This window comes from Micromys minutus, assembly GCF_963924665.1.
Source record: "Micromys minutus genome assembly, chromosome: 21".
NCBI classification, from domain to species: Eukaryota; Metazoa; Chordata; class Mammalia; order Rodentia; family Muridae; genus Micromys; species Micromys minutus.
Window position 1 is genome coordinate 16,192,619 of NC_137956.1, and position 13,659 is coordinate 16,206,277.

Sequence of the window (13,659 nt, forward strand, 5' to 3'; positions counted from 1 at the left end):
TTGCACAAAATAATCTAAATGCAACTTCTTACAGAGAATGATTAGTAACATGAATTATCATCTTGTTTAACCTTAAAGTCTTACATATAATTCTAATATTCTTAATCCTAAAATTGGAGATTCTTAAAGAGTTCATAAATATAAATGCCAACCTAAACAGCTCTGTAGGAAAATAGTGAAAGTTGTTTTTTTGTTTATTAATTGTTGCTGTTTTGACAAAAGACATAAAATCAAGACTGGCTTTGAACTCCTGATCACTTGGGATTAAAAGGCGCCCCACCGTACAGCATTCTTACGGATCTGTATAAATGCCTTAACAAAGCTTCAGCTTTAAGTAAATGTTTATGTAAAATGTTTCCTTGACATGGAGCCCTCATAAAACTGTCATAATATTCATCACACCAAGGCAGTAACTTACATGTACGCCAATAAATCTGTTCTACATAGACACATAGAAAGGCAAAGGCATCTTTATTTTTTAACCTTTAGTCACTCTGGAATTACATTAGGTGCTTGAAATCTTTGATAATGATTTTAACATTTCAGAAACAGAAAAATGGAACCTATAACAAACCAGAATTTACATAATGGCTTCTATGTCACAATTGCTTTGGTAAACTGCCTACTGAGCATGTCTCCAAGTGCTTTCTGCTGCCCAAGACTAATTAAAATAAACAGAAAGGCAAAGAAATCATGAGGCTCTACAAAATGGCTTAGAAAAACAAGTTTTCTATTTATTTAAAAATAAGTTTATAGTTACTACATTGCAGGGACAGGAATTCTTACACATACATTCTAGTTTGTATAAAAGGATTCCAAGAATTATGCATCAAAACTAACATAAAAAGTGTCCACGTAACAGTAAAGAAAGGTCCAATCAATATGTACAAAAAGAAAGGGCCTGCTACCGTGGTGCAAGACTGCCGTTTATGACATGATACTCCAAGTCTAGAAGAAATAAATCAAGAACATCAATAAAGCTAAATAATTTTAAAAACTCTGTCACTTAGTACATACAACAGATCTGCTTGTGTTTAACATTGCTTTCTGTACAAAATAAACATAATTTTAATTTGAAATGTGTCAGTTACAACATTAACCCTTTAGGTCAGTTGCTTTTTAAAAATTGAGCTATGTTTAGTCTAAATATCCCGTGGTGGGATTTAGTAGTTTTCTTAATAACTTTTTAAGACCTGTCTCTTCTAGCCATTTCAATATGGTCTGAAAATGTAACATGGTATCTTACTTTTTATTTACTGTTGTGATAAATCAACACGCACATCCTTCAAAGTAATCCGCATGTGTGTGTATCTGTCTTGTAAGTGCATGTACTATAATACAATCCTGAACCTATCTTCTTAGTTCTTTAAATGTAGAAACTCATCCATATACTATGTATTTGGTTTGTGCCATATAAGGTTAATTTCCTGATATTTTTATCTGCATTAAAAAAGTATTTCAAAACAGAGCTACTGAAACTAAAAAATATATTTATAGCTCAGATAACCTACTCACTGTACTGTTTGTGGGTTCATCTCCAGAGCGCTTAAAGTGGTACTTAACTTCTGACTCAATTTGACCTCTTCCTGGAGTACTGTACATAGTTCAAAATGTCTTTTCATTTGGATCACTTTGATAAGTATAATAAAAAAGTTTCTTAGTAAATGCATTAATTTTAGTTGAAGTCACTTAGAAATCTTTTTTTTTTCCTTTGATAGAAACAAAAGGTGTACTTTCCCCAATTTTTAACATAAGACAATTTACTGCCTAATCAAGCTACTACTGTTAGCAATATCTTCTGGGTAATATGGGAGTAATGCATTCTAAACAAAAGTAATCTCCAACCTATTCACTCCTGCATGTAAGATGAACATTGATAATAGCCCTTTAGTAACTCAAGTATCTTGGTCTCTTCAAACTACTCAAAAATAAACTTCAGATGAATAAAATATTACATCAGTTTGTTTTCTTTAGATAGATAACTCAAGTTACATTTGAGAGAAATTTATAAATAGCTATGATTATATAAAATGGAATGTCAAAGCTGAAACTAATTGTGTAAATGCTAAAATATCATTAGGGTTGAACTTTATTTCAATAAACCTAGGAAGGTTCTGGTTAGTCTACTAGGCTGCAGATAAGAGACAGTTCTGTTAACAATTACGTGGTGTGAGAATGTTTGCTGTTCACTGTCTTATATAATTAATTTTCCAAGTGAAACCATCCAGTTCAATCTTTGATCTCCGATGTTTCCTGACCATCTGACAAGTTCCATAGCTATGTGACTAGAGTAGGACAATCCTGTTAGTAACCCACCAACCTTTAGTTGTAGTGAAACAATGCAGAAACAACAATGGAAGTAAGGCCTTAATTTTTAGTTTATACTTATATGCAAAAGACAAAGAATACTCTAGAGAAGATGAGTGACCTTCAAGATGCTACTTTTCTACTTGCAAAGGCTGGTAGATTGCAATTAGACTTAGTTTTTAAACAACTCGTGACCATACTGAAACTTCTATTAAACTTGGGCTTTATGAAGCCAGGACAGCATAAGAGAACAATATACCTGACTATCAGAAACATATTGAGGTTTTTTTTTTTTTTTTTTTTTTTTTTTTTTTTTGTATTGCTGCTGTTGTAGCCCTAGTCATGAACTTGGTTTGCAGCTAAAGGTAACTTTGAACTCTTAATGTTCCTGTCCCCACCTCCCGAATGCTGGGATTAGAACTCAGCCTGAAAACTGTTATCTATTTTTTCCATATCCATAATAAATTTCCTTTCTGAAAAGTTTCCGTAAACTTGAGGTTTTTCTTATTGCTTACCTAAAACAAGAGCTAACAATTCCTTCTGGCCTATAAATAGTATATATAGGATGTTACTGTCTCAAAGAGGAGACTTTTCCAAGCAGTTAAAACAACCCAAAACATGATGCCTTAACGTTCATAATTTATCTTCTGCAATGTACAGAAGCTAAATTATAAAAATATAAAATCTGTATTTGGTATTAATATATCCTAAGTTTTCAGTTACAAATAATGTGATCCAAGTCATTTTGCTTTACTAAGAAACCAGTGTCTAAAAATGTCCAAATACGGTCATGAATATGCAGTGTCTTTAAAACAGAACTGTTCTATTTGCTTGTTATAAGAAAGATGGAAATACTACTTCACTGCTCAGAGGTTGGAACTCTCTGTACCACTCTAGAGTTTCTCCACACTAAGACTGTGCACACTTCCTTATATTGAACACACCTTATAACTACATTTATTTTTAAAAATGGATTTTAGTCTAATTTTCTAATACAATGCAGATAACATCAGGAAATTACATTTCTCAAATAGATTCCCTTCAAAAGCAACTAATTACTTTAATGACTTAAATTTCCAATGTACACACTATCATTTTCAGTAATAGTGATATTGACTCATTTTTATATATAACACATCATCCATTTCTGCATTATGAAGAGTTAACTACTTAATTTTAATTTTATAGTTCAATATATTTGTTAGAAAAAAATAAATGTACAAAAAAACATAAAAAACTTTGAAATTATTTTTTAACTGTAAAATCACAGCAATCCAGCAAGGTTTGAAAAATGGTTCACTTAGTTTCACTGGAGGGTTTCTGTACAGATTTTATTACAAATGATCTAAAAGCCCAAATGCATCACTTTTCATTCTTCTTCAAGACAGTTAAATGACGGTTTAACATTTATCCGTATTGGAAACAAGGAAATAATTATAATGTAATTACATATTTTGCCAAGGTTCAATTAAGAACTTTATCCTCTACACCAGGGTCATGCCGATATATATTTCCCCATCCTTTTTAAAAATGTAGTATCTTGAAAGATTTGGTTACCTTTTTGAACCGTATCAGTCCTCAGAAAATACTACATTCTTAAACCGTAAAAGAAAAAAAAATTTTAAACAATAGAAATGGCATTTATGTTGGTTTTCAAGATATAAAATAACTAATGTACCATAAACAAATAAATAACTGCTTTCCTTTCTCCATAGCAGTACATATAGTAATACATTCTCCTAAGTCATATAGTTATCATTTACAATAGACAACTTAATTTTACTAATGATGCAAAAAATAATAGAATACAAGGCACAATCATTAAATGAGAGTTTCTCTTTAGAGTGTATATTGAGATACCAGCTTGATAAGGATACCGTAAAAAGTGCAGAAAAAACACAATGTGCAATGAGACCACTGTATAAAACATGATTGCATAAAAAGTGATTTGGCCTATTTTTAACTTTTAATAATTGAAAATAACCAATCTTTTCCTTAAAATTAAACTATAAAGTATGACATTTTAAAATTATTTTTATTCTACTATCTAAAAAATCCTGAAAAAGGAATTTATACCTGGGTAATAGTACTCAAGAATGCGTTTGTATATATATATTCAATCAAACCCATTTATCAATATACACACGCACCCAGACATGGTTCTTTGTAAGTCATTTTAGCCTATTGGATATGTCTGAAGTCCAAAAATGACATTAATCCAGATCAAGTAAACAAATTCCATACATTTTTCCTGTATTTTCCTTGAATCCTTTAACCACTTAAACATTTTCTCTAAGATATCTCTGTCAAAGGACCCACCAGTGCATTATTTTCCTACTATTAGTACCAAAAAAAAAAAAAAAAAAAGATAAAACTCAGCATAATTTTGTAATAACTTGCTCTTTAGAATATATAGCTTTTCCAGTACTGAAAAGTGTATGCTGTCCTGACAGTCAAAAGCAGGCTTCCACTGCACTGATTCTCAGTCTTTGGCACAATAAACAGAGATAGAGTGACTGATGTAAGAATCAAGGTCTGAAAAATTAGACAGTCAAATGTTTTCCAATGTGGATATGTTTCCTTCGCATCAATACATTTTCTCCTAAGTTTGGCAGAAATGGAGTAAAACAAAAGCTTCCCCTAGATACTCTGTATTGAACACCCTACAACTCACAACACTTTTCAGGATAACAAACGGTGGGAACTGGAAAGTTATCTTTAGAGGAAGCCATTCTTAATGTACTGCTACTCTTTGTAACATATCTCTTCCTAGGGGCAGGACTTCTGATATCAGTAAAAATGTACCTCACTTGGTCAAAAATAACTCAATTTAACAGAAAACATTCTTTATCTCTAGGAATACTATGTTTCTTAATAGTGTAGCAGAGCTGTCTCTTCCATAAATAAACCAGGAATATATAACAGGTCCTCAATTTCAAACAGTGAATGAAATGCCTGTGGAAACGAATAATCTACCTAAGGGCAATAAATAGCAAACATTTGAAATATATAATGTATATAGAATTTTTCATTCAAAGATGTAAATTATCTTCTAAATGATTTTTCTCCTTTTCCCAAGTCAAATTGTAACATTCCCTACTCCATCATAGCAGCAAGGAAGCAGAAACCTTAGTTCTACTTACTCCTTAACTGTGCCTGCTTTATACGTTTTTGAAAATACAATAATTTGCTTCAAGTTACCAACCAATTAAATTAGCCTTTGCTTTTTCAGTCAACTTTCGAACTCGTCCTCTGCTAGAAGTTCCAAACGTCAAAGAGGTGTCCTCGAACAACAGCTGTCTCTGCTCTTCCTCCGAGTCATCCTCATTATAGAAAGCTGTCCTTCGACCTTGGTTTCTAGTTCTCATGTGAGGCTCAGAGCCTTTGAGTTCTTCAAACTCTTCTTCCTCATCTATAGGATCATCTGTTTTTTTCCGGTTACTTCTCCTTAGTATTTTAACATTTGTAGGAACTATGAGTTCTGAATCGAGGTTTTGAGTTTTCATCTTCCTTTTGGGTTTTCTGCCTCCACGACTCTTTTTCTGTAATAAATCCTCCTTAACAACATTAGTTTCAGAAAGAAAGTTGCATGTTGAAGAAGGAACCACATCACCCCTAATTGGATGCATGTTATTTTGCTCAGAATTTTCTTGCTTTGCACATTGCAGTTTCTTGGGCTTTCTACCCCGTTTCTTGTGTGTAACTTCACCACTGCTGGTGTTAACTTCTACCTTGGGCTTCCTCCCAGGTCCTCTCTTCACAAGTTTTGATGGCTGTCCTCCATGGCCATTTACTTGAATTGTTCCTGGTGTAAGAACATTGTTCTTACAATCTCCTGAAAGAGAAGACAGTGCCTCTGACACTTGTGCTTGTTGTTTAGTCCCCCAACTAGTAATGATATGATATGATGATCATTTACTAAAATGAGAGAGAACTGATACATTTCAGCGACTACTTAGACACTCTTTTTATTTACAAAATATTTATTATGTGTATGCTTGGATGATGATGAGGGAATTCTCTCCTAGTCTAACATGGGCTCCTACCTAGAATAGGAATGAGGTTGCCAGAGTTGCAAGAACAGTTACCTGTTTATCTATCTTATTGGCCCCTGGGAAAGATTCTTAATGAAAACTGAAAAAGGCATGTAAGTACAAATAGAAGACTGAAATTAATGCTGTCACTTCACCACCCACATCACCACATTCTAATGTGTTTGTAGCTTTGTTTAAATTACATGCAATGATTGTATCCATTGCAGATTATTATAACAAAGTACTTTACTGTTTAAATTATTCAACATGGTGATTTGGTATCATTACTTTTGAAGAAATTAAGTCATAGAAAAATATTCTTACTATACTAAGTTTATGACCTTTTAATCTGGTCTTCACATTAAAAATAAGCATATTAATTGTTATCTCTTGCCTTCGGTCATTTGATAAGTGAGAAGATTCAGAAAGTACAGAATGGACGAATCCTAGCTTTTCTTTCATCTGTGACAATAACTTCTATATAAATGAAGAGTCTGGAGCCTAAAAAAGGCTTATCTCCTTATGATCTCCTTCTGTTCTCTGCACATGAAAAGAATCTTCTTAACTCCCCTGCTCAAGGTAATGATTATTATCTGCTGCAATAATTTACCAAGTGCCAAGACTTTGACACTCCTCAACTAGTCTTTCCTACAAACTGTAAGGACACTAAGTGATGACCTGGTTACAAACGGTCTTCTCAGAACTGTTTAAAGATGTCTAAGCAACAACAAAACAACTGCTGGCAGGAAAAGTTGGTCAGCTAAGTGCTTGCTTTGTGTGCAAGCCTCACATTGAAGTTTGGGCCACCAGAAAACACAAAAAGCCAAGCACTGTGATACATATATGTAAAGCTAACTGGTAAGAAAACAACCTGGAGGACCCTCGAGGTCAATATCCAACCAACCTCGCCAACTGGGGAAGTCTAGGTGTAGAGAGGCCTACTTCAAAATACAAGCTAAGTGATTAAGACATACACTTAGCATCAACTGCTAACCTCCATATGCATACGCTTGTGTATACACCTACACACAGCCACATATGCTGTGTTGCACCTTCTGGCATTGTGTAAGAATAGCACAGTAGAGAGTGTGGGGATCAATTGACATGTCTTTTCTATACCCAAAGTGAGGAACAGTTTTATCAATAGGGTCTTGCCACTTAGTTACAGTGGGCAATCAAAATCAATGGGAAATAGCTTACATTGTTTTGGTTGCTTCCTGGGCCTCCCTTACCAATAACTCAAAAAGATGTATCCTGAGTCCAACACTGAGATGTAGTAATCCACATCTTCTGGGTAGTAGCTACCCATTCAGGGTTCTTCTATTCAAATTCTTTTTAAAAGTAAGATCTTAAAGTTAGCTTACAAAGTAGTAGGTTTTCATAAGTTGCCCCCCCGCAAAGATCCTTAGTTTGGACTAACCTAACCCCAACCTCTCCTAAGTCTTCAAATCACTACGTACACATTTAATTCTAAGTATTCTCCCACTTCTCCTTTTAATATGGCTGTGGTCTGTTCCCTTTAATTTTTTTCTTACCCTTTCTCAATAGTTTTAGATGGAGCTGCATTTTGTCAGACGTTAGAATACTAAGTCCTGTTCCCTAATTATACTTGCCTGGAGCCCCTTTATTCCTTTGCATTAAAATGGAACCTATTTTGTAACCCAGACAGATGATAGTTACTTGTACGGCCTGCTCATGGTATGTACAGGTGCCTTGGCACTCGGTGGAGGTCAGAGAACAATTCCACAGTCAGTTCTTTACTGTTAGTTCATGGGATCCAACTAAAGCTGAAAGGCCCATGTCCAAGCAAGTACCTCTATCAGCTGAGCATCTCAATACCCAGAATTGAGTCTTTATCCCAGCTGAACAAGAAGACACTATATGCACGATACCAACATACAGGGTTATTAACTGACTTTTCCCCACAGATAGTCAGATATCAGCCTCCAGTTCTCAGCAATTTCTTCTGACCAGTGCATCCATGAGTTACTAAATTTATCAGATTTCATACTGTAACTTTTATTGACACCCCCAAGAAGAAAAAGGCCAACTCCTTTAAAAACATTAACTGTAAGACGGACTTTATAGTGAAGAAACTACAGGTAACGTTTTTGCTTTCACCTTTGTGGAGGCAGAGTATTCATTACCCTGGCTCAGCCTAGATGTACCAGTCTCAGCCTCTCCACAGCACCCAGATGTCAGTAAGAAGTCAGCTTACCTTGATCCATGACTGCTGATGACTTTGGAAGTGGAGATGCTTTTGAGAATACAGAAGACTTCATTTTACGTTTGACAGGCTTTTCCTTTTCTATGTTTTCTTTTGCAGAGTTATTCTTCGTACCATGGCTGAATGTGATCTGATCAGGGCTTGACAGTGTACTCAGGGCTTTGGAATGTTTCACAGAATTCTCTAGTACTAAAGCACAAATGTAAAAAGATTAGAAACTAAGACTAATTAGGCAAAAGGTTTCTACTAACCCGAACTGCTTCAGAGAGCCAACAGGACAAACACTGAGATACTTAAAGCTTCCTCACAAAAGCTGTCTTTTCTATAGTGCTGGACTGTAAGAGGAGGTTACAAAAAATGTTAACAAGTCCAGCCCAACTAGAAGCTTTCTTTTCAGTTCAGGATTATGATGGCAAGTCTGGTCAAACTGTTAGTGTCAGGTTAAAATTTGGGCAATCTCTATCAGTTTCTTCTTCTTGTGCCTGATTAAAAATATACCTACCTGAGCCTCAACTTTCTTTCTCGCTTCATAACTCAATTTTTTCGGAAAAATCAAAGAAAACAAAACTAAGGGAAAATCAAAAGCTCTTTTGAAAAAAAAATACAATTACACATTGATGTATAAATTGTGATTAAGTCTTACTTGCTTTTCCTGGCATAGCAGATGGATTAGTTTTTGAAACAAAAGCTTTTGTGGCTGACGATGTAGAGGGCTGCTCAGTGACAACTGCATCTACAGCTACACGGTTGCTCCTAGTTCGCACCACAGAACTGGACTCTGGTTCACCATTCATCTGAGCAGCATTAGGCCTCAGCACTACAGACCGTGCAGGTGTGGAGAATGGAGAGGTAGATACTTCTGACTTTAGCTGGGGTTTTAAAATCCTTTTTTTCCTTTCAGGGCTGAAAATAAGATTAGATCACATCGTTAGCCATTCTTAACAATTTTCCACATATATTTTAAATTTTGTAATATTGCTGAATTCAACATTTGTACTATTATGAAGTATGTTAAAATATGAGATTTGTAGTGGATTTCATATGGTTGTGAGCCTTTGAAGAGTGAATATTTAGTGAAGGATCATTGTAAATGCTACAGTTATATGACAGAAAGCATGATGCCATCACTATCCTAAAAATGCTGTTTCACCATATAGATTTAGCAGTTTGAATTTCAGCACTTACACTAGTAAAGCTTTAGTTTAAAAGATTAAAAATCCTCCACATCATAGGAACTTGCATGTCAAATATATCATTCTGCAATATAGGGAATAGTAAAGGAAGCATTAAAAACCACCAAGTTCTCCCATTTAGATGACAAAGTCACAGACTAGCAATCACTGAAAAGGAAGCAAGCACCTTGATGCAGCACTGCTGGAAAGGGAGCTGCTCCTGTTCCGTTTCTTCCTCCTTTTGGTTATAGTGTTTCTTTTATGAAAACGAAGAGCAGATTTATAATCTGACAAAACTGAACTAATATGCTCTTCAAAGAAAGCAGATAGGCGCAAACTCATGCTGTAAATCTATGGAGAGAGAAAACAACCACAAAATGAGTTAAATATTCTTCAAAAGGAAATGTCTATTTAGTAAATACTGTAATTTAAATATTTTTCTAGTAAAAATTTCTAGAACTTAAAAACCATTGTTTACATTTTTTCCAGATTTTTTACATTTTTTTCCAGATTCTTCTAGTGGAAAATAAACTAAAGCATTATTACAGTAGGAAGGAGCAGGTCATTATCAATACCAATAACATGATAGCCCATTAATTCTGCTCAAAGTTTTAAGTAAAAACATTTAGAGACTTGACATACTCTTAACAAAATAAAACAATTTATAATGATATACCCTTGATCTTTTGCTTGGTGTATATGCTTTAGAATTACTAAAAATGAGCCTGACATCTTTACATAGCTCCATGGGTGACTCATAATTCCCAGCCTCTAATGTTTCTCTGACAGTAGCAAAGTCCATTGGCGTGTCAATGATGTCTCTGTAGTCCTGGGAGAGAAGGAAACAGATAGTATTATTACTACTACCAAAGTATCCTTTTAGAGCACAGGGACTGACAGGATTTTATGAGACGTTACAGAACTATTAATCATCATTTGTACATACAAAACAACAGCAAAAATGTCAGCCTACCTATAATTATAAAGCTAATGACTGTCAACTACATTGTTAAACAACGGAACACAATCAAAGTGGGGCTGGAAAGACGGCTCAGTAGATAAAAGCACTTTCTGCTCTTGCAGAGAATACATGTTTTCAATCATGTAAACATCAGGCAAACCTATAGCACACATATAATACATGCAGCCAAAACACTAAACATAAGACAAAAGTATATAAAAAATTCATGAAGACATCCCATCTATATAGACCTTGAAGTCACAGTAATTTCATGTCTCAAATTTTTGCAAATTAGGTATTTTGCAATAAGCAATAATAATAAGCGTAAAAAAGGCCTGTGCACTGGAAGCGAACTAGATAAAAAGTAGAACAAGATGGAACAAAACGTGAGCGAAGAGCGTGTAGAGTGATGTTCCAGCACAGACTGCACTGCATCTGTTCAATAGCACCGACTTCAGCTTCCGTTATTTCTCTCCTGTTTTCTATACTAAGAAGTGAACATACATTATTGATTTCAAGAGTTCTAATAAATGCAGAGTACAATAGTCTTAAATTTTCCTACCCTATTGTTAAGTAAAATTCACACGTGTTGATACATTTTGTATTCTTCTCATTGAGGTCATATTTTAAACTATCATGGACTTATTTGATCTATTCACTAAGTACAAGTGTACTGCACTGCCGATTTGGAAGTACTGTATGCCAATAATCCAACACTTCTGGAGCAGATCACCTTGGAGATTTGTGTGTTAATAATTTCCAGTCTAACTCCATTATAGTTAGAAACACTTGATAAGTTCAATGAATATTAATTTTTACTTTTTTCTCCAATTTACTGATTTTAGTCTTTAATTTTTCTAATCTCTTAATGTGGTATAAGAAGAGGCTTTATAATTTCACTTTCTACAATAAAACAGTATAAACTTAGATTCTAAGTCCATAAACGACATATGCTTAAATGATACTTAAATGATACACTACAGCTAAGAATGATATTTATTGTGGAGATAATTACTCTAGACTTCTAATCAAATGCAAATCTTCCCTGGTTGGTTAATACTGGGCTCTCTGTTCTGAATTTCCTAACCATGGCCCAAAGCTTTATTTATTTCTGCACAGGGCTAACATTTTTATCTCTAGAATTAAAACATTAAGGTTTAAACAACAAACCTCTAGTACCAAGAAGTAAATTGTAAAGCACTGTTTTAAAACTACAGAGAAACTGTAGGAAGTAAAGGAAGGCCTTGTTTCTGAAACTGTGAGTACTGTACAGAGTACAAACTCAATTCTGGAATTCAGGGAAAGTGAGTGTCATATTGACCCAATTTACTCTGCTGTTAAAATTAAACGTTTGTCTTGCACATTTAATGAGAGTGTTTTTGGTTTTCAAAAGTAAAAAAAAGTTATTTTATGGTATCCATCGACAAGTCCATATTTATCACTTCAAATTAAAATGCCTATACAAAAACAGTGAAGTTACATGAAACTATATTTAGGCTGTGATGATTCCTAAGTAGAACAATGTTTTAAACAATCATTTCAACCTGAATTGAGACATCTATGTCTGTATGCAATTATAAATAGCTGATTTATAGAATCTCAATACTTTTAGTCATGTATGCCCTAAAGTTCAAATACTGGAATTACATAAATACATCCAATAACTTTTTACAGTGTAATATACATAAAATAAATTTTTACTTATTTGTTTATTTTTACGTCCTGACCACAGCCAAACTCCCATCCTTCCTGTTTCTCTTCAGAAAAGGATGTTAACCAGACATAATAGACATATAACCATTTTAACAGACATTTCAATGCACCAATTCTTTCACTACAAAACTATCATGTTTTCATTTTATCACCACAACTTCGTGAGAAAAATAGGTATCATTTCTGTTCTCTAGGTAATAGCTGTAAGCTCTCAGAATTAATAAAGAGAAGTAGAGTTTGTGTTGGTAAAGCACTTGGGCTTGGGTCAACTTGTCACGGTATGTGGGAAGAGGTAAGAAATTGCCTCCATCAGAGCTGCTTATCATTAGGTCTATAGGCACCATTTTCTTGATTGGTGAATGATGATTTGGAATGGCCCAACCCTCTCTGCTGCCCTTGTGCAGGTCCTGGGGTTTGTAAGGTAAGTAGCCAAGCAAGCAGTAAGTAGCCTGCCTCAGATTCCCTTAATGATGGACTCTAATCTATAAAGACACCCTTTCCCCCTCCCCATGTTGCGTTTGGTTCATGGTGTTTATTACAGCAATAGAAAGCAAACTAGCATAGTTAGTAAAAATCACATCACAGGGGGAAACTAAGAGGCTTACGCTCAGTTACAAAACAGGTCAGAGAACAGCTAGAGGCATAGGCCAGTTCTTTACAGGAGTAGTCCAGACCTCTTTCCATTCTACCAGTTTCCAACTTGAGTTCTTTTTAATTGAATAGGTAATGAAATCATGAATGAATTTACAATGAAATAAAGCACAATAATAAAAATTTACATAAAAGTTATCTTACAGATACTTACTGGGTATTCAAGAAGATCCACTGGCTGTCGAAAAGGTTCTGAATCCTCACACTGGAATATGAGATTTAACAGTTCTTGACACTGTTTCTTCCATGCTTGAATATCGTAAGACTGAGCTCTGTTACGTAACCTTCTTCTAGGTTGATGATCCTGAAATAAAAGGCATGGAATCATTCGTGGGGCAGAGCGTGTGTGCTTGTGCCCATATGTGAGGCCTGTGTTTTTTCAGGTGCCTTTCCTCAGGAACCATCAACTTTTTTTTTTTTCAGTTTAAAGTATTATTTTACATTTATTTCTCTCTATTTATCCCTGGCTGGCCTAGGACTTATTACTTAGGTCAGCCTGGCCTAAGACTCATAGAAACCTGCCTCTCTACTGCTGAGATTAAAGGTGTGTGTCACCATGCCTGCAGATTGATGTTATTTTCAATTATATGCATA

General features: G+C 34.6%; 1 protein-coding gene across 1 annotated transcript in view; it reads right to left on the reverse strand.

The window, feature by feature from the left end:
• Positions 1–478: 478 nt before the first annotated feature.
• The window catches only part of PHIP (PHIP subunit of CUL4-Ring ligase complex), a 104,875-nt gene continuing 91,694 nt past the window's right edge, over positions 479–13,659 (reverse strand). The window contains exons 35-40 of the mRNA XM_080934328.1: positions 13,220–13,369; positions 10,417–10,569; positions 9,928–10,091; positions 9,212–9,471; positions 8,560–8,757; positions 479–6,142 (exon numbers count right to left, since the gene is read on the reverse strand). Of these exons, the coding sequence (XP_080790454.1) occupies positions 5,505–6,142; positions 8,560–8,757; positions 9,212–9,471; positions 9,928–10,091; positions 10,417–10,569; positions 13,220–13,369 (1,563 nt within the window). The 3' untranslated portion in view covers positions 479–5,504. The remainder of the gene's footprint in view (positions 6,143–8,559; positions 8,758–9,211; positions 9,472–9,927; positions 10,092–10,416; positions 10,570–13,219; positions 13,370–13,659) is intronic.